General features: G+C 39.4%; 1 protein-coding gene across 1 annotated transcript in view; it reads right to left on the reverse strand.

Moving 5' to 3' along the window:
- LOC124606956 (pre-rRNA 2'-O-ribose RNA methyltransferase FTSJ3) overlaps positions 1–22,314 on the reverse strand; it is a 117,254-nt gene that overhangs the window by 94,603 nt on the left and 337 nt on the right. The window contains exon 2 of the mRNA XM_047139093.1: positions 677–829. Coding sequence (XP_046995049.1) covers positions 677–829 — 153 coding nt within the window. The remainder of the gene's footprint in view (positions 1–676; positions 830–22,314) is intronic.

The raw sequence follows: 22,314 nt of genomic DNA on the forward strand, positions 1-22,314 counted from the left end.
GAATTATGAGGACAGTGAACAGTGTATTACAGAACCTGTTATTATGCACGGATCTCATCTCAACATCTGTAAAAAGTAAATCCAAAAAATTATTCACCTAAATAGACACAAAAAATGAACACTTACACACAAATTGCAATAAGCCATTCACATTATTGTATTATAACTACTTGGTTGCCTGCAGTGAGTTTCTGTTCTTCCTGCATAGTTCTTGAACTTCATAAGATATCAACTACAGGCTGTTGAAAGCAAATACAGAAGTAAAAATACGCTAGAATTTATGTCAGCATACTAACATCTAAATCATTTTGAACATCTATTACCTTGATTTTGATTACACCTGCTAGTATAAAAAGATTGTAAGTAAGAAGATAGATTTTATCTGTAGTATCTTCCTGTGTTTATGTAACAATTTTCCATTCAAAGTTTGAATTTGATAAATTTTACATCACAGGTGTGATGAAACACTTGACCACCGTAACTTGATGCACACATAATTTTTATAATTAAACATGATATTAACTGTTTGACAGTGACAAAGCACATGTTCCTTAGGATAAGGAAAAAGTCAAAATGTAAAATGTACAGATGTCTTCTTTGTAATTCATTTTATCAAATACGTGCAACAAAATGAGTTGAAAACAAAGACATAATATGAGCTGACTGCAGTACTCACCTAGGACAATACTTGACACTGGCATGTTCTGCTTGGCCACTTGCATCCATCCACCAGGTGCTGCACATAAATCTATACATACTCGAGATTTTTGTAAAAATTCAAATTTACGATTCAGCTGTATAAGTTTGAACGCAGCACGAGACCTGAATCCTGGGGGGGGAAAAAAAGAAAAGAAAAAGTGTCAGTCTGTTGTTACAACACTTGCATATATTCACACTGAATGTGCTTTCATGTTAACTGTTTTCTACTACAGAGTTCTGGTGCAATATTCCATTACCTCATATTACGTTCACTAGGTGCATCAAGGAACATTTATAAATACGAAGCCGGGAAAAGTTTTTGGTAGAGTGAGTGTGTGTGTGTGTGTGTGTGTGTGTGTGTGTGTGTGTGTGTGTCACCCCTACATATTTATCTGAGTATAGCCAGTCAATCATCTACATGTTCCCCGAGAGTAGTTTCTAAATTCTCAGTTGTCTGGTCTGACTCATTAAACCTGATAGCTCCACTGACACAGTAACAGTTTGTATCTTGTCAGCTTAAGAACAAACCTGTCTTTTTTATTTATATTACTGATGTAGGACAGTTCTTGTAGAATGTAAATACTTTTGGATTAAAGGAAACCACTCACCAATAAGCAGAAGTGCTGAGTTGTTGATAGGCACACACAAAAGAAAGAAAATTACTAGCTTTCACAGTTATTCTTTGACGAGCTAGAGTAAAACACACACACACACACACACACACACACACACACACACACACACACGGATGTATGTACATGCACACACACCTATACCCCTAGGTCCCAGCTGGACTAACACTGTATGTTGGCAGGTGGACTGGTTGTAGAGGGGATGGTATTGGGTAGGGTGCATAGAAGGGGAGGGGGACAGAGCTGGGATACAGGGAGAGAGACTGGAGATGAGTGGCTTGTGGCTCAGAGAGAGGCAGCCAATTTGCTGGCTAGGAATGTGGGATGGAGGGGCGGCAGGTACATCAGCTCAGCATGTAATGCACAATTGTAGGGGCTGGTGGGGAGTGGTAAAGGCTGAAGGTGGCTTGGGGCATGGACTGGGAAGAGTTGATAGGACCGAGGAAGGGGAAACTGTTGGGTGGAGGGTGTGAGGCAATGGGTTACTTGAGACTGAGGCCAGGATGATTATGGCAGTGGAGGGTGTGTTGTAAGGAGAATTCTCATCTATGTAATTCAGGAAGCTGGTGGTGGAGGGAAGGAGCCAGATGGCTGAGGTTGTGAAGCAGCCATTGAAACTGACCATGTTATGCTCAGCTATATGTTGTGTCACCAGGTGGTACTGGTAGACAGCTGAGAGGTATTCATATAGGTATGACTACCAACATGCTGTTCACCACTGCCAAACTGTTGTCAAGAAAAAAGTTGACAACCTGCACCTGAGCATCACAAGCTCAACTTCAGTTTCAATGGCTGCTTCACAACCCAAGACATCTGGATCCTACTTTCCACCACCAAATCCCTAAACTACGCAGATGGGTGTTATCCTCACAACACATCCTCCACTCCTGTAATCATCCTGGCTTCAATCTCAGATAACCCATTGTCCCACATCTTCCACCCGACAGTTTCCCCTTCCTTCAACCTGTCACCCCCTACACAATCCATGTACCCATGCCGCCTCACCCCTACAATCATGCATTGCATGGTAAGCCCATATACCAGTCACCCCTCCTTCCCGCATTCCTAGCTGGCAAACCAGCTGCTTCCCTCTCAGCCACTAGCTATCCATCCCAGTCCCTTTCCATGCTTTCCTCTCCTTCTACCCACCCCACCCAACACTATCCTCACCACTTCCACCTGTCAAAATACAGTGTTAGTCCAGCTCCCCCTCCCCCATGAACCATGGACCTTGCCGTTGGTGGGGAGGCTTGCGTGCCTCAGCGATACAGATGGCCGTACCGTAGGTGCAACCACAACGGAGGGTTATCTGTTGAGAGGCCAGACAAACATGTGGTTCCTGAAGAGGGGCAGCAGCCTTTTCAGTAGTTGCAGGGGCAACAGTCTGGATGATTGACTGATCTGGCCTTGTAACATTAACCAAAACGGCCTTGCTGTGCTGGTACTGCGAACGGCTGAAAGCAAGGGGAAACTACAGCCGTAATTTTTCCCGAGGACATGCAGCTTTACTGCATGATTAAATGATGATGGCGTCCTCTTGGGTAAAATATTCCAGAGGTAAAATAGTCCCCCATTCGGATCTCCGGGCGGGGACTACTCAAGAGGACGTCGTTATCAGGAGAAAGAAAACTGGCATTCTCCGGATCGGGGCGTGGAATGTCAGATACCTTAATCGGGCAGGTAGGTTAGAAAATTTAAAAAGGGAAATGGATAGGTTAAAGTTAGATATAATGGGAATTAGTGAAGTTCGGTGGCAGGAGGAACAAGACTTTTGGTCAGGTGATTACAGGGTTATAAATACAAAATCAAATAGGGGTAATGCAGGAGTAGGTTTAATAATGAATAAAAAAATAGGAGTGCGGGTTAGCTACTACAAACAGCATAGTGAACGCATTATTGTGGCCAAGATAGACACAAAGCCCATGCCTACTACAGTAGTACAAGTTTATATGCCAACTAGCTCTGCCGATGATGAAGAAATTGAAGAAATGTATGATGAAATTAAAGAAATTATTCAGATAGTGAAGGGAGACAAAAATTTAATAGTCATAGGTGACTGGAATTCGGTAGTAGGAAAAGCGAGAGAAGGAAACGTAGTAGGTGAATATGGATTGGGGCTAAGAAATGAAAGAGGAAGCCGCCTTGTAGAATTTTGCACAGAGCATAACTTAATCATAGCTAACACTTGGTTCAAGAATCATAAAAGAAGGTTGTATACATGGAAGAAGCCTGGAGATACTGACAGGTTTCAGATAGATTATATAATGGTGAGACAGAGATTTAGGAACCAGGTTTTAAATTGTAACACATTTCCAGGGGCAGATGTGGACTCTGACCACAATCTATTAGTTATGAACTGTACATTAAAATTGAAGAAACTGCAAAAAGGTGGGAATTTAAGGAGATGGGAGCTGGATAAACTGAAAGAACAAAAGGTTGTACAAAGTTTCAGGGAAACCATAAGGGAACAATTGACAGGAATGGGTGAAAGAAATACAGTAGAAGAAGAATGGGTAGCTTTGAAGGATGAAATAGTGAAGGCAGCAGAGGATCAAGTAGGTAAAAAGACGAGGGCTAGTAGAAATCCTTGGGTAACAGAAGAAATATTGAATTTAATTGATGAAAGGAAAAAATATAAAAATGCAGTAAATGGAGCAGGCAAAAAGGAATACAAACGTCTCAAAAATGAGATCGACACGAAGTGCAAAATGGCTAAGCAGGGATGGCTAGAGGACAAATGTAAGGATGTAGAGGCTTATCTCACTAGGGGTAAGATAGATACTGCCTACAGGAAAATTAAAGAGACCTTTGTAGAGAAGAGAACCACTTGTATGAATATCAAGAGCTCAGATGGAAACCCAGTTCTAAGCAAAGAAGGGAAGGCAGAAAGGTGGAAGGAGTATATAGAGGGTTTATACAAGGGCGATGTACTTGAGGACAATATTATGGAAATGGAAGAGGATGAAGATGAAATGGGAGATATAATACTGCGTGAAGAGTTTGACAGAGCACTGAAAGACCTGAGTCGAAACAAGGCCCCGGGAGTAGACAACATTCCATTAGAACTACTGATGGCCTTGGGAGAGCCAGTCATGACAAAACTCTACCATCTGGTGAGCAAGACGTATGAGACAGGCGAAGTACCCACAGACTTCAAAAAGAATATAATAATTCCAATCCCAAAGAAAGCAGGTGTTGACAGATGTGAAAATTACCGAACTATCAGTTTAATAAGTCACAGCTGCAAAATACTAACGTGAATTCTTTACAGACGAATGGAAAAACTGGTAGAAGCGGACCTCGGGGAAGATCAGTTTGGATTCCGTAGAAATGTTGGAACACGTGAGGCAATACTAACCGTACGACTTATCTTAGAAGAAAGATTAAGAAAAGGCAAACCTACGTTTCTAGCATTTGTAGACTTAGAGAAAGCTTTTGACAATGTTGACTGGAATACTCTCTTTCAAATTCTGAAGGTGGCAGGGGTAAAATACAGGGAGCGAAAGGCTATTTACAATTTGTACAGAAACCAGATGGCAGTTATAAGAGTCGAGGGGCATGAAAGAAAAGCAGTGGTTGGGAAAGGAGTGAGACAGGGTTGTAGCCTCTCCCTGATGTTATTCAATCTGTATATTGAGCAAGCAGTAAAGGAAACAAAAGAAAAATTCGGAGTAGGTATTAAAATTCATGGAGAAGAAATAAAAACTTTGAGGTTCGCCGATGACATTGTAATTCTGTCAGAGACAACAAAGGACTTTGAAGAGCAGTTGAACGGAATGGATGGTGTCTTGAAGGGAGAATATAAGATGATCATCATCAAAAGCAAAACGAGGATAAAAGAATGTAGTCGGATTCAGTCGGGTGATGGTGAGAGTATTAGATTAGGAAATGAGACACTTAAAGTAGTAAAGGAGTTTTGCTATTTAGGGAGTAAAATAACTGATGATGGTCGAAGTAGAGAGGATATAAAATGTAGACTGGCAATGGCAAGGAAAGCATTTCTGAAGAAGAGAAATTTGTTAACATCGAATATAGATTTAAGTGTCAGGAAGTTGTTTCTGAAAGTATTTGTATGGATTGTAGCCATTTGTGGAAGTGAAACATGGACGATAAATAGTTTGGACAAGAAGAGAATAGAAGCTTTCGAAATGTGGTGCTACAGAAGAATGCTGGAAATTAGATGGGTAGATCACATAACTAATGAGGAGGTGTTGAATAGGATTGGGTAGAAGAGAAGTTTGTGGCACAACTTGACTAGAAGAAGGGATCGGTTTGTAGGACATGTTCTGAGGCATCAAGGGATCACCAATTTAGTATTGGAGGGCAGCGTGGAGGGTAAAAATCGTAGAGGGAGACCAAGAGATGAATACACCGAGCAGATTCAGAAGGATGTAGGTTGCAGTAGGTACTGGGAGATGAAGAAGCTTGTGCAGGATAGAGTAGCATGGAGAGCTGCATCAAACCAGTCTCAGGACTCAAGACCACAACAACAACAACAGTCCAGCTGGCACCATGCAGGGTCCCGCGTGTGCACCTCTGGTGTGTGTGAGTATTTCACTCTAGCTCGTCAAAGGATAACTTCAAAATCTAGCAAGTTTTCTTTCTTTTGTTTGTAGCTATTGACAAGTCAAGGCTTCTGCTTTTCGGTGTGTTGCCCTGTTTAATCCAAAAGTTATTATTTACAGACACAATCAACTTGTAACCTCAGCCATTTCTTATATATAAAATGTAACAGATGTACATTTTTATACATCATCTAGTAAATAAGCCAAAAACTTTAACACTGCTACAAAATTCATCTCTACATCAGAATCTTAACAACATATTTACATTTATATTACTGTTCAACTTGTAACCTCAACCATTTCTTATATATAAAATGTAACAGGTGTACATTTTTATACATCATCTAGTAAATAAGCCAAAAACTTAACACTGCTACAAAATTCATCTCTACATCAGAATCTTAACAACATATTTACATTTATATTACTGTTCACGAAAGCAATCAAAACATCTACAGAATTTTAAGTTTTGTACTAAGATAGTTTTTTTATGTTTTGCTGCCAGGCAATGCCACACATTACTTTAAAGTCATACATATAATACATTTACACCTTTTTAATAGCCATGTATCTGCCTGATGATGGAAGTATAATCTTCTGAACTACATAGTGGAAACGATAATGCAATAAAAGTGATTGCTTACAGCAATTTGTTTTATCAATTTTGACGTTTGTACATGCTTCAAAGGAGGAACCATAAAAAATAGTGCAAAACTATGCAAAGTCTTGTACCATTATGATTATTGAGTGATTGTCAGCTGGCTTTGATCTATTTTCTTCATCAGATCAGTAAGAAAAATTTATTTTTTATTCATTGATTGCTTCTCGTACTGCTCTGCTGATCCTCAATTTGACATCATTCAGCATTTGTTTGTTAACATGGCTATGAATTCATTTAAATCTACAACAAAATTTTATAGCAACCTTCCAACAAAGCTACTGAGCCAGTAAAAACAATTACCATACAACACACTCTTTCTTGGGACATGTATCAAGTTTATTGTTCTGTCCTATTAAATTTTATGCATTGACACTCCTAATTTTCACCACCAGAAATGAATATTTGATATTGACTGCTCAGATAAAATGCAATTTGTTTCCCATCAAACTCGCTAAGCATGAAATATTTTTTTCTATCTTTTTTAACTTGCACTCAACCCTGTATTCATAATAATATAACAGTGTTACGGTCACCTATTCTCTTCCCCAAGTTAACTGAATCACAATTCTGCTAGTCACCAGAAGTAAGACGTTACACTCATGAATAGGTTCTATAATTATTTGCTCACTTTAATTTTCAGAAAAGAATTTAGAACACTCTCACATACATCATTGTTCAAATATGTGCTTATTATCAGGAAGCTGACATGCAACATTCCTTGAAAAATCCTGTCACCACAGCTCATAGGTAGGTGGTGTACAAAAGCATCAAATTAAAATGTCTGATCCACCTTTGACGGTTTACTTCAGCTTGCTTATTTTACATTCAGAATCAATACAAAAATCTAACGAGATCATGAACTAATGATCAGAAATAATTATGTCTTTCCTTATTATGTAAAAAATCTTATAAATTACAGCAACAGTTTAAGGGTACAGCAGCTGTTCAGTGAACAACTGCCAGTTGTGATGTAAACTTTACAATGACATTTACACATTTCTCATACTCTCTCAAACATCCCAATTGTGTGTTGTACCATGAAATAAACAACTCAAACACAAAAAACCAGTTTTTCTTGAGTTTCTACAGGGAATTCATACGAGGGTGAATCAAATGAAAACCTTAAATATTTTTTAAATATTATTTATTCTGCAGAAGTGGTACAAAGCTGTATCACTTTTCAACATAATCTCCCCCATACTCAATGCAAGTCCTCCAGTGCTTACAAAGTGCATAAATTCCTTTAGAAAAAAATCCTTTTGGTAGCCCGTGCAACCACTCATGCACCGCCTCGCGTACCTCTTCATCAGAATGGAACTTCTTTTCTCCCATCGCGTCTTTGAGTGGTCCAAACACATGGAAATCACTTGGGGCAAGGTCTGGTGAGTATGGTGTATGAGGAAGACACTCAAAATGCAGGTCTGTGATTGTTGCAACTGTTGTACGAGCAGTGTGAGGCCTTGCATTGTCATGTTGCAAAAGGACACCTGCCAACAGCAAACCATGTCGCTTTGATTTGATTGCAGGCTGCAGATGATTTTTTAGGAGATCTGCGTATGATGCACTGGTGACAGTGGTCCCTCTAGGCATGTAATGCTCCAAAATGACACCTTTTTTGTCCCAAAAGAAAGTCAGCATATTCGTTACCTTCCCTGCTGATGGTTCTGTTCGAAACTTCTATGGTTTTGGTGATGAGGAATGGCGCCAGTCCTTGTTCACTCTCTTCGTTTCCGGTTGGTGGAAGTAAACCCAGGTTTCATTCCCAGTAACAATTCTTGCAAGGAAGCCATCACCTTATCGTTCAAAGTGTCGAAGAAGTTCTGCACAAGCATCAACACGTCGTTCTCTCATTTCAGGAGTCAGCTGCCCATCTTGCAGACACTTTATGAAACTGGAGCGCATCATGCACAATCTCTCATTTCAGGAGTCAGCTGGCATGCCACCCATCTTGCAGACTCTTTGTGAAACTGGAGCACATCATGTACAATGTGGTGTGCTGACCAATGACTAATCTGTAAACATGCTGCAATGTCATTCAGTGTCACTCGGCGGTTTTCCTTCACTATGGCTTCAACTGCTGCAATGTTCTGTGGAGTCACAACTCGTTGTGCCTGACCTGGACAAGGTGCATCTTCCACTGAAGTCACACAGTTTGCGAACTTCCTACTCCATTCATAGACTTGCTGCTGTGACAAACATGCATCACCGTACTGAACCTTCATTTGAAGATGAATTTCAATAGGTTTCACACCTTCACTACGCAAAAACCGAATAACAGAACGCTGTTCTTCCCTGGTGCAAGTCGGAAGTGCGGCAGCCATCTTTATACTTATACTGCGACGGTATGTGTGCATCTGCACTATGCTGCCACATACAGGTCATTCTGCATGCTGTTTGTAGCACACGTACCTACTTACAGGATAACGGCGCGAAATTTCGATTTCTTATTGCAAATTTAAGGTTTTCATTTGACTCATCTTCGTACATCAACTCTCAATTTACCACAGTGAGCATGTCTGGAGTTATGAAAATCCATGTAGACTCTCGCCTTAGGTCATGAGCCATAATTACCAACATTTTATCTTAAATTCTGCAAGATCAGTTAATAAGAACTTATTTGCCATCATCTCATTTCAGTTGTGCATGTTAATTACCTTGTTTTCATTTTAGATTTGCTGCCACAGTAGTTGTTTGATGTACCTCTTATTGTTCACAAGATGATGTGCTAAGAACATGACAGTACACTATCCCACATTGATATTAATGTCCATGAGCAGCAGAACAACAGATACCCTCATCAGTGGATTGGAAGAAGAGGCCTGTCCCATGGCCAGCATGTTCACCAGATTTCACTCCAGAAATGAGATCTCTCCCCAAAATCCTTTCCAAACCACTTACTGATGACTACCGTCACTCTCTAAACAGCTCTGTCAAACCATATGTCATTCCATGGGCATTGCCCTTGCCCAAGGTTCTGACTCCTGCACTCATTCCCCCTGAATACTTCCTCCATGCACCCACTCAATTCCTTTGTACTGGTAAATCCTATAACATAACAGGCATAGTAACACATGGAATTACACATGCTGCTTACTAACTAACGTGCACTGCATTTTACATGTGAATGCTCACCACTAAACTAGCTGAGCACTTGAACTGACTCAAAATGACAGGCCACCTTGAAGACCTTAATAATGCTGCTGAGAAGGCTTTACAGCATGACTCAAGGGGCCTTAGTGCCTACTACACAGCATGGGTCATTTGGATCCTCCCACCCAGTACTAGTTTCCCTAAACTCCAGAGATGGGAACCTCCTCGTGAACATTTTCTCACATTCCACCACACTCCTGAATTTAAACTCGGTTAACATATTTTCCTTGTTTAATATGGTGGGACTAGTGAAGGCGGAGTACAGGGTACACAATACAATTTTGAACTTTATGGATTATATAAAGATCTCAAAATAATTAAGTTCATTCAAATAAACTGCCTGAAATGGGTTTTATATGGAGCATGAGAACCCAAAAATAGCACTGCTACAAAGCCATGTGGGATGAAGAAGCAGAGGTTTCAATGCTTGGATTACGTCCAAGAAAATTAAAAATTATTGGTGACAAGAGGATACAGTTGCAAAACTGTGGTCAAGGAGAAATGGAATGTTGTCCTAGGGTAGACCAAGGCCCATCAAGGGCTGAAGAGCAGCAAGAAGAAGAAGAAACTTCTCTCCCCACTTTCTCTATTTGCCCCCTTTCATATCTTGTAATATTTCTTTATCCATTTTCTGTAACTTTTTTACTTTCATATTTCTCTGTCGTTTTTTGTTTTTTCATGTCTCCTTCTTGGTAAAAATGTACATATGATGTAGGCAGCAGCTGGACTGCATGCTGATGTTGGTAACAACATGTCACGAACGATGGGGACTTAATATGATGAACTGTTAGTAGTGAATCAGAACATTTGATCATAATTTTCTATGGTTTGTAAATAAAGTCTGCTGGTAGTTTCTTCTTTTAGGTTTCTGCAGTGTTGAATACATATTTCCGGCTACACTACATATCAATGTATTAAGGCAATCTTATTTTCATGTTAAGATTCATTGACTTCACCAGTTCACAGCCAACTGTCACATTCCAACATAACCTAGGCCTCGGGCTATGCTACAGGTCAGTCAGCCGACATATCTACTTTTTTCTACTCACAAAATAAATATGGTAATCAGTAACCACTTTTACCACCCATAGTAACCCACCAGTAAAAGTTATTCTGGCACTCTGCCTATTGAAAACAAATTTAATCAGTTCATACTTCCTGCCAAAATAAATCTTTAGATCCAGCTGTTCTCACTGGCTATGACCAAAGTCAATTAATTTCCAACATCAACCTGCAATACAAGAGCCACCAACACCGTTAAGTGCACTTTAGTCTCCTCCTCCACTTTCCTCTTACTTCTTCACTGCATTATGTTAAGTGCACTTTAGTCTCTTTCCTTTTACTTCTTAATTGCGTTAATCATCTCACTTGTTATTACTCCATCTCATCTCTAACACTCAATCTGTCCTATCCTGTCTGATATGAAGCTGCCATAGTGTTACCAATGTACTACTCATCACCTCCTGGCATATCTGGCATTTTCCCCTTTGTCTTTGTCTCCCCTTGTCCCCACAACAAATGGGTTCCTCTAAATTTGGATCAGAATTACTTGCACTTCCCTTCTAACTTTCCCAACATACCTCTCTTTCCTGCCTCAGGAGGGAACTAACAGAGCTGAAAGCTAGGAGAATTCTGTATTCTGTAAATCATGTATTGCAATACATACTCACACGGTCAGTGGAATATTTCTACTTGTTCTGCTCACTGACTGTTTCTTTTACGTCAGTGTTTGAAATTTTACAACTGCAGCTTAAACTTAGCTCTTACAAATTCAATCTCTGTTTCGCAATACTCTGTTTTACACATATTATAAATTTCATATTGTGCGCAATTCAGTTTCCTCACTTCAACAGCTGTTAGTATTTTCGATATACGTCATTTTGACTCTGTTGCGCAAGTGTGTTAGTGAGTATTGCAGCTTAAACTTAGCTCTTACAAATTCAATCTCTGTTTCGCAATACTCTGTTTTACACATATTATAAATTTCATATTGTGCGCAATTCAGTTTCCTCACTTCAACAGCTGTTAGTATTTTCGATATACGTCATTTTGACTCTGTTGCGCAAGTGTGTTAGTGAGTATTGCTCCAAAATAGTTTGAAAAACAAGTTATCTTGGAGAAATCTGTAAATGTTATGTCTGCTTTTCCTTTTGTTATTTAATTAAACCACTTCCTTTGATGTTGTAGCGTAACAGATCCTAAAATTAAAACTATATCAGCAACATAAATGTAAAATTAATTATTTCGCATTCACATAAAAATTGCACCAATATGAATGCAGCCCCACTCTGGATTATGTTCTCAGACATGGGGTGAGTTAGGTGCTATTTGGAAGCAGCTGGAAATCATTCTGACTGCTGTCAAGTGATTGGAAGCTGCTTCGTATCAGTGTATTATACAAGATGTTGAGAGACATGTACTAGATATGCCAATAGTACTTCAAGTATTGTCTTCTCCAATAGGTACTGTTTGTCCCACAGAAAGTATACGGTCTATCATTGCTAGTCCACTTGGCTACTGTAAGAGGCATGTCAATGGTAGGTCTAGAGGCCCTGTACAGGTGAGGCAAGAATCAAAGAGAACTCATCATATTACACCCAACCTCAACTAAAATTTCGAAATGCTGTTTTTCATTGAAATTAACCCTTGAGTCAGTGAGACACAACTTACCTGTAGACAAAAATACTGTGTCCTGAGCCAAGTGGCGGTAAACACAAAACGATAGGGATCAGCTAATGGCAGATGTTCAAACACATGGTGATAATGGTACCCCTTACGGAAATGAAAGCAAAGGACAGAAGGGCACCCTCTGTTATGGCTGGAGGCCTCATATGTATTGAACAGGCTATGGAATAGCCATTAGGGGAACAAGGCACAACCAGACTGCAGATTGTGGCACACAATTGAATGGACAATGCCAGTCATATGGGGTCCAAGGTCATATTTGGATCATTCCAGTGACTGGCAAAAAGCAGTGAGAAAACTAATATTATTCACAGAGGTTCAACTAGCTCACAATGTGCAGCACTGCCTCTAGAACTGATAAGGGCCCTCTCGTTCTGAGACAAGTAGAAGGTTTCAACCAGACAATTCAAAGATTCTGTGACAAGCTACGCGCCATTTTCTTGACTTGTTGAGAATTGCAGGGTCCCCTAAATGGATCAAGGACGCACTACACATCAGGAGCTGCTATCGAGGAAACTGACTGTGTCTGGGGCACTCTCAAGGTTTTTTATAGTTTAAAATGAAACTTCTGTCCAATCCAGATAATGACATCTGTAGGAGATCTTAAAGTATTAAGGGAAGGTTCAAAGAAATAGCCATCACAGATGAAACAAATTTAAATCCTAGTGACCAACTGCCAAAGCTTTGCAACATAGTCCCAGAGTTTAAAACAATCCGAAAAGGCAGCACAAAGAGCTCGCTAAAACTTGAAATCAACAGCAGTAAGATTTTTGGACTAAATCTGAGTATAGACTAAGAGGAAAGGATAATACCAAATGGAGCTGGTGTCTGTGTCACAGTACACAAAAAAGTAGAATCCATCAAAATTCAAACTGAAGCTCCATGTGAGATTGTTTGGGCAAGTCTAAGTAGTATCAAACATGGGCATAAACTTGTAATTGGATCATTCTATTCACCATGAGACTTACTCCCAGATGTAACAGAAATCTTTAGAGAAAACCTGAGTTTGGTGGTACAAAGAGTCTCCAAACATACTATCATCATTCAAGGAGACTTAAATCATTCAGTAATTAGTTTGAAAAATTCCAGTTTTGTTAGTGGTGGGAGTGATAAGATATCCTGCAAAAGATTACTAAAAGCTTTCTCTGAAAACTACCTAGAACAGATAGTTCAGGAGCCCCCTCACGATGGAAATATATTCAACCTAATGGCAGCAAGTACACCTGTCATCTTAGCTGTTGCCCGTACTGAAACTGGTATAAGTGACCATGAGGAAGTTCTAGCAACAACGATTACTAAAGTACAAAGGCCAGTCAAAACAAGTAGGAATATTTACAATATTTAATATGTTAGATAAAGAGGGATCCATATCACATCTCAAGATGGACTCAAAAAATTTACTTCTAGCCAGGACATGTAGAAAAACTATGGTTTAAGTTTAAAAGAATGGTTAAACATGCACTGGACGCATGTATACCTAGTACAACAGTTCATGATGGGAGTGAGGTCAACTGGTAGTTGTGATACCACCCATTTACTTTGACCTGTGACGTAACTGCGTTGTATGACGTCACTGAAATAGATCAAGTATGCAGAGGGCATACTGGATGAAGTGCTGGCAAACACTAGTGTGGAACTGGACTCTTCAGTGTATTGTGAGTTCTTGGTGGTTTTCGAGGTGGTGGTTGTAGTTATTGACTACCAATTTTTGTGTGTGTGTGTGTGTGTGTGTGTGTGTGTGTGTGTGTGTGTGTGTGTGTGTGTGTGTGTGTGTGAATGAAAGTGATTTTATTTGAATAATTTTCTTCATAATTTATGTTGGACTAGTTTGTTACATTATGATTTTGATGTTTGGGTTGGTAGTTGGACATCATACTTATTAGCGTGTACTATTGAGTATCATGGACTGTGCTCTGGGGCTGCAGATATGTGGCGCTGGTATTGTGAATTTCGATTGAGCTACATGGGTTAAGCAAATTTCCTGGTACCATGGTATTTTTATAGGTTTCTGTGTTCGCAGTATTGTGATCATATAGGGAGATATTTTGAAAGAAACACATTTGGCTGTCAAAGATGGCTAGCACTATCATAGCAGAATTTCATCAAAAGATCTCTCACAAAATCTAGAGAAATTCTAGTCGCAAGAAAAGACTGTCAGTGTCACCAAAATTAGTGTCCAGACACTCATGAATGAAACTAAGAACACAAATACTGAACTCTGTCTTCAAACATCACTTCACTAATTAGAGGTGCACTGTCAAAGTTTACTTCTCGCACAACAGCAAAGATGAGTGATATCATGTCAGTGGCATTGAGAAACAGCTGAAATCGCTAAACTTATACAAGGCTCCAGGACCCAAAGGTTTCCGAGTCAGATTCTATACAGAACTTGCCACTGACTTAGCCTTCAGTTTTACCACAATACACTGCACATTACTTGAACAAAAGACTGTGCCCAGTGATTGGAAAGAGCACAGACCATACCTGTTTACAAGAAGGGTAACATAAGTAACTGACACAACTACCGTACAATCTCACTGACTTCCATATGTTGTAGTATCTTACAAGGGAACCTCCCCATCGCACCCCCCTCAGATTTAGTTATAAGTTGGCACAGTGGATAGGCCTTGAAAAACTGAACACAGATCAATCGAGAAAACAGGAAGAAGTTATGTTGAACTATGAAAAAAATAGCAAAATATACAAACTGAGTAGTCCCTGTGCAAGATAGGCAACATCAAGGAGGAAGTGAGCTCAGGAGCGTCGTGGTCCGGTGGTCAGCGTGAGCAGCTGCGATTCAAGAGGTCCTTGGTTCAAATCTACCCTCGAGTGAAGAGTTTATTTTTTTATTTTCAGACAGTTATTATCTGTCCGTCCGTCCGTCCGATGCGAGGTAACTGCGCCGTAGCATGAGGATACTACACCTAAACAAACATCGAAGCACACGACGTCAGTCGACAACAGCGCACGGAAGAGGAGTATTCCTGCTAACGAGGCTCCCTGGCTGGCAGTTGACTGTTCACTACTTTGGACGGGAGTGCATTAAATACGTGAGATGTATTCCGTGGGCAATATGAATCCAGCAAATATAGCTCGCGACTTCAATAACAAGGTCAATGAATATTTTCCGAACTGTAAGTTTGCGGTGCGGTCGCAAAACATACACACTAAACTTATTACAGTGAACAGAGACGACAATGAAAGAAAGGACATATCATAACTTTGCGAAAATAAAGGAAGAAAAATTTTCAGACGAGGGTAGGTTTGAGCCCAGGACCTCTTACTCCGCAGTTGCTCACGCTAACCACGGCACTTCTATGCTCACTTTATCATTGATGTTGCATATCTTACACATGGACTACTCAGTTTGTATATTTTGCTTATTTTTTCATAGTTCCACACAACTTCTTCCTGTTTTCTCGAATGATCTGTGTTCAGTTTTTCAAGGCCTATCCACTGTGCCAACTTATAACTAAATCTGAGGGGGGTGCGATGGGGAGGTTCCCTTGTTAGAAGATATTCTGAGTTCTGACATAATGAGGTATCTTCAACAGAATAACCTCCTCCTCCATCTCAGTCAGCATAGATTCCAAAAACACAGGTCATACAAAACTCAACTTTCACTTATTCACACAATACCACAAAAATCATAGATCAAGATAATCTGCTGTATTTCCCTAAAACTGAGCCAGTAGGACTCACTTCGCCTGTTTTGGGGAAGCCCTTTTTGTCTGGTGTCAGGAGGAGGCAAACACAAAAGGGTAGGGGGTCTATTAATAATTGCCAGTCCAAATTACAGCGAATGATGGTACCCCTTAGGGAAATGGCAGCAAGGGACAGGAAAGGACACCAGGTGCATTCAGTGTGTATGCCTGGGGAGCTCACTCGGCATGTTGAAGAAGCTATTCCGGCAACCACTGAAGGAACACATGGGGCAACTAACTGTAGATTGTGGCGCATGTTGGAAAAGACGATGCCTGTCCTCTAGGCTCCATATCACTTTTGCATCATTCCAGTGACTGTGCATGTAGTTTCAACGAAGCTCACAATTCACAGCATTGTACCCAGAACTGATTGTGGCCCTTTGGTTCTGAGTCGAGTGGGAGGACTGAAACAGACACTTCTAAGGTTCTTTGACAAGCTAGGCTGCGACTTCCTAGACTTGTGCCACAGAGTTGGGAACTGTAGGGGTCCCCGAAATAGGTGAGTTGTACACTATACATCAGAGGCTGCTACTTATGTTGCTGACACTTTGTGGAGCACACACAAGTTTTTTTAGATTAGGTGACTCTCCATGCAATCCACATAACGATAGCTGTAGGAAACCCAGAAGTATCAGCATAAGATCGAAAGAAATGCCTCCCACAGGTGAGAGTATTAAAATCCTAATGGTAAACTGCCAAAGCATTCACAACAAAGCAACAGAGTTTGAAGTACTCATGAAAAGCAGTGAAGCTCACATAATACTACATACAGAAAGCTGGTTGAAACCCGAAATTGTTAGCAGTGAGATTTTTGGGGAAAATTCAAATGTATATTGAAAGGACAGGCAAACGGGAAATGGAGGTGGTGTATTTGTTGCAGTAGAAAAGAAACTCAAATCCACCGAGGTAGAATTTGAAGCTGCATGTGAGAGAGACTATGTGGGCAAGACTCATTATCAGGGGTGGGCACAATATGTTTATTGGATCCTTCTATCAACCACCACACCCATCTCGTGATGTAACCGAAAACTTTAGAGAAAACCTCAGTTCACTTACCTTCCTTAAGTTCCCCAATCATAATGTATTCATTGGTGGAGATGTTAATCATCTGACAATCAGGAAAATTACAGTTTTGTTAGTGGTGGGTGGGATAAGACATCCTGTGAAACTTTACTAAATGTCTTCTCTGAAAACTACCCACAACAGTTAGTTAGGAACCCCACTCATAATAGATCTGGTCCTTGTGGATGTCCACATTGAAACTGGTATTAGTGACCACAGCGTGGTTGTGGCGACAACAATTACCAAAGTACAAAGGACAACTAAAACAAGCAGAAAGATATATATGTTCAGTAAGCTAGATAAAAAAAACAGTGGTGTCATCTCTCAGTGAGGAACTTGAAACTTTCAGCACAGCCCGGAGCATGTAGAGGAACTCTGGCCTAAGTTTTGAAAGAATAATTTGTGATGCACTAGATAGATATGTACCCAGTAGAACAGTTCACAATAGTAGGGAACCACCATGGTTTACTGTCAGCATAAAGAAATTTCTAAAGAAGCAGAGATTACTGCATAATAGAAAACAAAGCATAGGGCTACAGATAGAGACACGCCGAAAGAAATGCATTTGGCTTTCAAGAGAGGAATGCATGAAGCCTCCAATGACTACCGTATCAAAATATCCAATGACTACCGTATCAAAATAATGTCAAGTGATATTTTACAGAATACAACGAAAATCGTATGCAAAGGCTGTTAGTGTCGCCAAAGTCCCAACCAAATGAGACAGGAACTGAAATTGAGGGTAGCAAGGCAAAAGCTGAAATGCTTAACTCTGTTTTCAAATGTTCCTTTACAAAGGAAAACCCAAGAGAATTGTCCCAATTTAATCCTCACACCACTGAAAAGGTGACTGAAATAAGTATTAGTGTCAGTGGTGCTGAGAAACAGCCGAAATCATTAAAATTGAACAATGCTCTAGGCCCCGATGGAATCCCTATCAGATTCTATACTGAATTTGCGGCCAAGTTAGCCCCTCTTCTAATTATAATCCATCGTACATCCCTCAAACAAAAAACCATGCCTCATAAATGTAAAACTCTGCATTTCAAAAATGAAAAAAACATTGTATCCTATGACTGTAATATCAATGAGTCACTTCTGGAATCAGCCAACTCATACGAATACCTAGGTGTAACACTCTGTAGGGATATGAAATGGAACAATCACTTAGGTTCAGAGATGGGTAAAGCCGGTGGTAAACTTCGGTTTATTGGTAGAATACTGGGGAAGTCGAATCAGTCTACAGAGGAGACTGCTTACAAATCATTCATGTGACTGGTTCTAGAATATTGTTCAAGTGTGTGGGACCCATACCAAATAGGACTAACAGTGGATATTGAATGTATACAGAGAATTCATGGGAAAAGTGTCACAGAGATAATGGAGGAACCAAATTGAAAGACTCTTGAAGATAGATATAACTGTCCCAATAAAGTCTATTAACAAAGTTACAAGAACTGGCTTTAAATGATAACTCTAGGAATATATTTTAACACCCTTTATATCGCTCACATAGCAATTGCCAGGATAAGATTAGAAAAACTACTGCATGCACACAGGCATTCAAACAATCATTATTTCTGTGCTCCATAATTGAATGGAACAGGAAGAAACCCTAATAACTGCAATGGGACATACTCTCTGTCATGCAACTCACAGTGGCTTGCAGAGTGTAGATGCAGATCATCAATGCAGTTGCTTTTGTCTTGCTAAAAGGAAATGACTTGGCACCACACCAACATTTATGAACTAAAGTACATCAAATGAAGTAGAAAATAATAATTGTGACTGGGCTGTGGAGTTCTTAACAAAGAGGACACATCATGTTACATTGGATGGGGTGTCACAGACACAAGTAGAAGTAACTTCAGGTTTTTCTCAGGAAAGTGTGTTGAAACCATTGCTTTTTAGGTTGTACAGCGTGGCGCAGGTAAAAGTAGCCCGTGTTAAGTATAAAGGAAATGCAGTGAAATTACAGAAACGAAGAACTGAAATGAACTTACCGTTTATTTACAATGAAAAATACATGTACAGAAGATGTTAAAAGTAACCCCTGCAACATCAATAAACAGCTGTGCACGTCTAAGCATATTCAGATACAACCGGCATAAAGTTGGGATATCAATGGCAGCAACTACATGGCTATGTTGTCTTTCAGTTCCTGTATTGTGTGTGGAATTGTTTCATAGACCTTGCTCTTCAAGTGTCCTCAAAGAAAAAAACTGCACGTTGTTAGAGACGACGAACGTGGTGGTCATAAATATTTGCTGACAGTTTGTTCCTCAGTGAAGACATCATGGACAGGGTTCTCCATTACTTAGTACCTCATGTTCTATGAATTCATAAGACGGGAAAAATGAAATCATGATTCATCAGTCATGATGTAATGGAAACTGTCTAACAAATGATCATTGATGTTATTCAAAAGACACATGCAGTAATCTACACATTTCTGACTGTCATCCTTCCATAATTGCTGCACAACCATCACATGACACAACTTACGACTTTTCAGTATCCACTGACAACTTCTACTTAATGTGCCTTCCTGGCCAATTTACATGTAGATTTGTTTGGGCTGTAAATAATAGTTGTAGATAACGCACAAGGCATCCTGCATTTCACTGGCAAGACCTGGGAAAATGCAGTCAGTGTAGATAGGAGACTGCTTACAAATCATTTGTATGTCCCATTTTACAATACTGCTCAAACTTGTGGGATCCATAACAAATAGGACTAACATGGTATATTGAACATATACGAAGAAGGGCAACAAGAATGGACACAGATTTGATTCACGTGAGAACATCCTGGAAATGTTGAGGACCTGAATTGGCAGACTATTGAAGAGGGATGCAAATTATCCAACAAAAGTGTGCTTAGCAAAATTTCTAGAAGCAATATTAAGAGCAGAAGCTACAGATATTTCTCACCTCTTACATACCACTCCTGCATGAACTGTGAAGACAATATTAGACTAATTACAGCATGCAGACAATATTTAAGCAGTTATACCTCCTGCTCTTAATATGTGATTGGTGCAGGAAGAAACCTAGCATGTGGTTCCATGTTAAGTACTCTGCTGTATACTTCACAGTGGTTCATAAAATATGTGTAAAGATGAACTGAGAATTAAAAGTTGCAAATGAAATAGATATTATATGCATCTATGTGCACTGCCTCTGTTGCTGCTGGGTAGCTACATTAGAATTATTTCAATGAATATTTAATTTCAGGTTCACTTTGCTTTTAACAATAATTATGGCTGTGGTCTTCATTTGAAAATTGTACTATAACCCCCATTCGCTGAATACTGACAAGTATTCTGGTTCAACAGATGAATGCTATGAACATGTGGATTTAATGTCAGTGTACAAATTGTTGTTCAAGAGTTAAAATAAAATATGGCCATGATGTTGTATGTTACGGAAAAGGAGACTTTTTCAAAGACAGTTTCAGTCCTATGTACACAACAAATAGCCAAAAGCTGTTTTCACAGAGGTGCTCAGACAATGAGTTATAATCTAGTGACATTGTTTGATGTGTAAAGTTCCACAATACTGAATGCAAACAAGCATTCATAGTTGCATAGCTAAGTGAACTACCGCATCTGCATATGATGAAATGTAGATGGTGTTTTATAAGACGCAACAATTTCAATTGCAGAAATACAACCTTTAGTAAGGAAACACCCCCTCCTCCTCCTACTACTATTTAATTAATGTAATGTTAAATTAAGTCAATTTTGTAATGATGTTTACTTGTGGTCACAGATTGCTTACTTTTATGGTTCAATATGAAAGTAGTGGTCCTACGAGGCAACTGGGTAGATGCATGGAAAAATCATGTTGCAGAAACAAGCTTTATGGCCATTTGTAGTATTAACTTAAATGCAAGGATGATTCTGAGTGTTTAGACTATATTTCACTTGTGTTATCTTATTGAATAAAGTTTTGGTTTAAATGAAAGATGTGTACACTAAGCACGAGTTCAAAAAATGAGTTGCGGATTCCAGCATACAATCTGCAAACGAGCCATTTCAAATATGCTAACACAATATCATAACATAGTTGCATCATGGGTCAAAGCTGAAGCTTGGTACTGTTATTACTAGCAAGCTTCACAAGCTATGAAAGCTCTTTGCTGCAAACATCAAAACACTTTGCCAGGTAGTTCTATCTTGGCTTTTAATTTTCCAGTTCATCACATGTAATATTTTCATATTTTCTCTGATGCTGTAGAAGTAGCATAGTGTTAGTCTTTCAAGAAGTCTTCACTGGGGACGTTCTGTACATACTTGATAGATTTTCTTCTCTTCTGGATCTTAAAGCTTATTCCAATCCAATGAAGTCTCCTAGCTTTGATTTTGGATACAATGTCTGGTTCTCCACAAACATATTTCTTGGATTGTTAATATTCTTCATTCTCTCATGTTCGTACTCTGTATCCCACCAAATATCTTCCTCAAAATTTTTCTTTCAAAGTTTCTTAATTATGCTTCTCCCGATTTTGTTAATGTTCATGCCTCACAAATATATGTCAGAATAGGTATGATAACTGTTTTATACATGTCAATCTTCACATTTCTTAATACTCTGCTGTGAGACAACTAAGTATTTGGTTTTAATTGTACTACATTAATTTCTAGTCCTGTTCCAAGTTAAGTTGTTACACAATATTGGGGTGAATGAATTCATTTCTTGTCCATTTTCTCCTAAGAAAACGACGTCATCTGCATACACCAGTATGTTAAAACTGTGATGTAGTTTGTTTTAAGGTGTGAAGCTTTTATTCTCCTGGTGTCGTGCTCCATAACGAGGTTGAAAAGAGATGGTGAGAAAGCTCCTCTTAGTTTGACTCCGGGTGTAACATGGGCCAGATTTTACCAGTTACTTAAGTCGTCTTCCAATAAGATTGATGTTGATCACATCTAATATTCTCAACATTCGCGACATTTGGAATCACAAACGATAACGTGAAAACTTTACGCTGCAATAACGCGGGATACAAAGGTTACTACGAAGTGAAATTTCTTGAGTGTGATTTCTCAAATAATTGAATAAACAAACAATATGGTTGAGAGGATTATTATGAAGTTAAAAGTGTCATTTGAAACACAACGGGCAGAATAAAAAGGTACTTGGGGAGGGTTGCGA

This window comes from Schistocerca americana, chromosome 3 (assembly GCF_021461395.2).
Source record: "Schistocerca americana isolate TAMUIC-IGC-003095 chromosome 3, iqSchAmer2.1, whole genome shotgun sequence".
NCBI classification, from domain to species: Eukaryota; Metazoa; Arthropoda; class Insecta; order Orthoptera; family Acrididae; genus Schistocerca; species Schistocerca americana.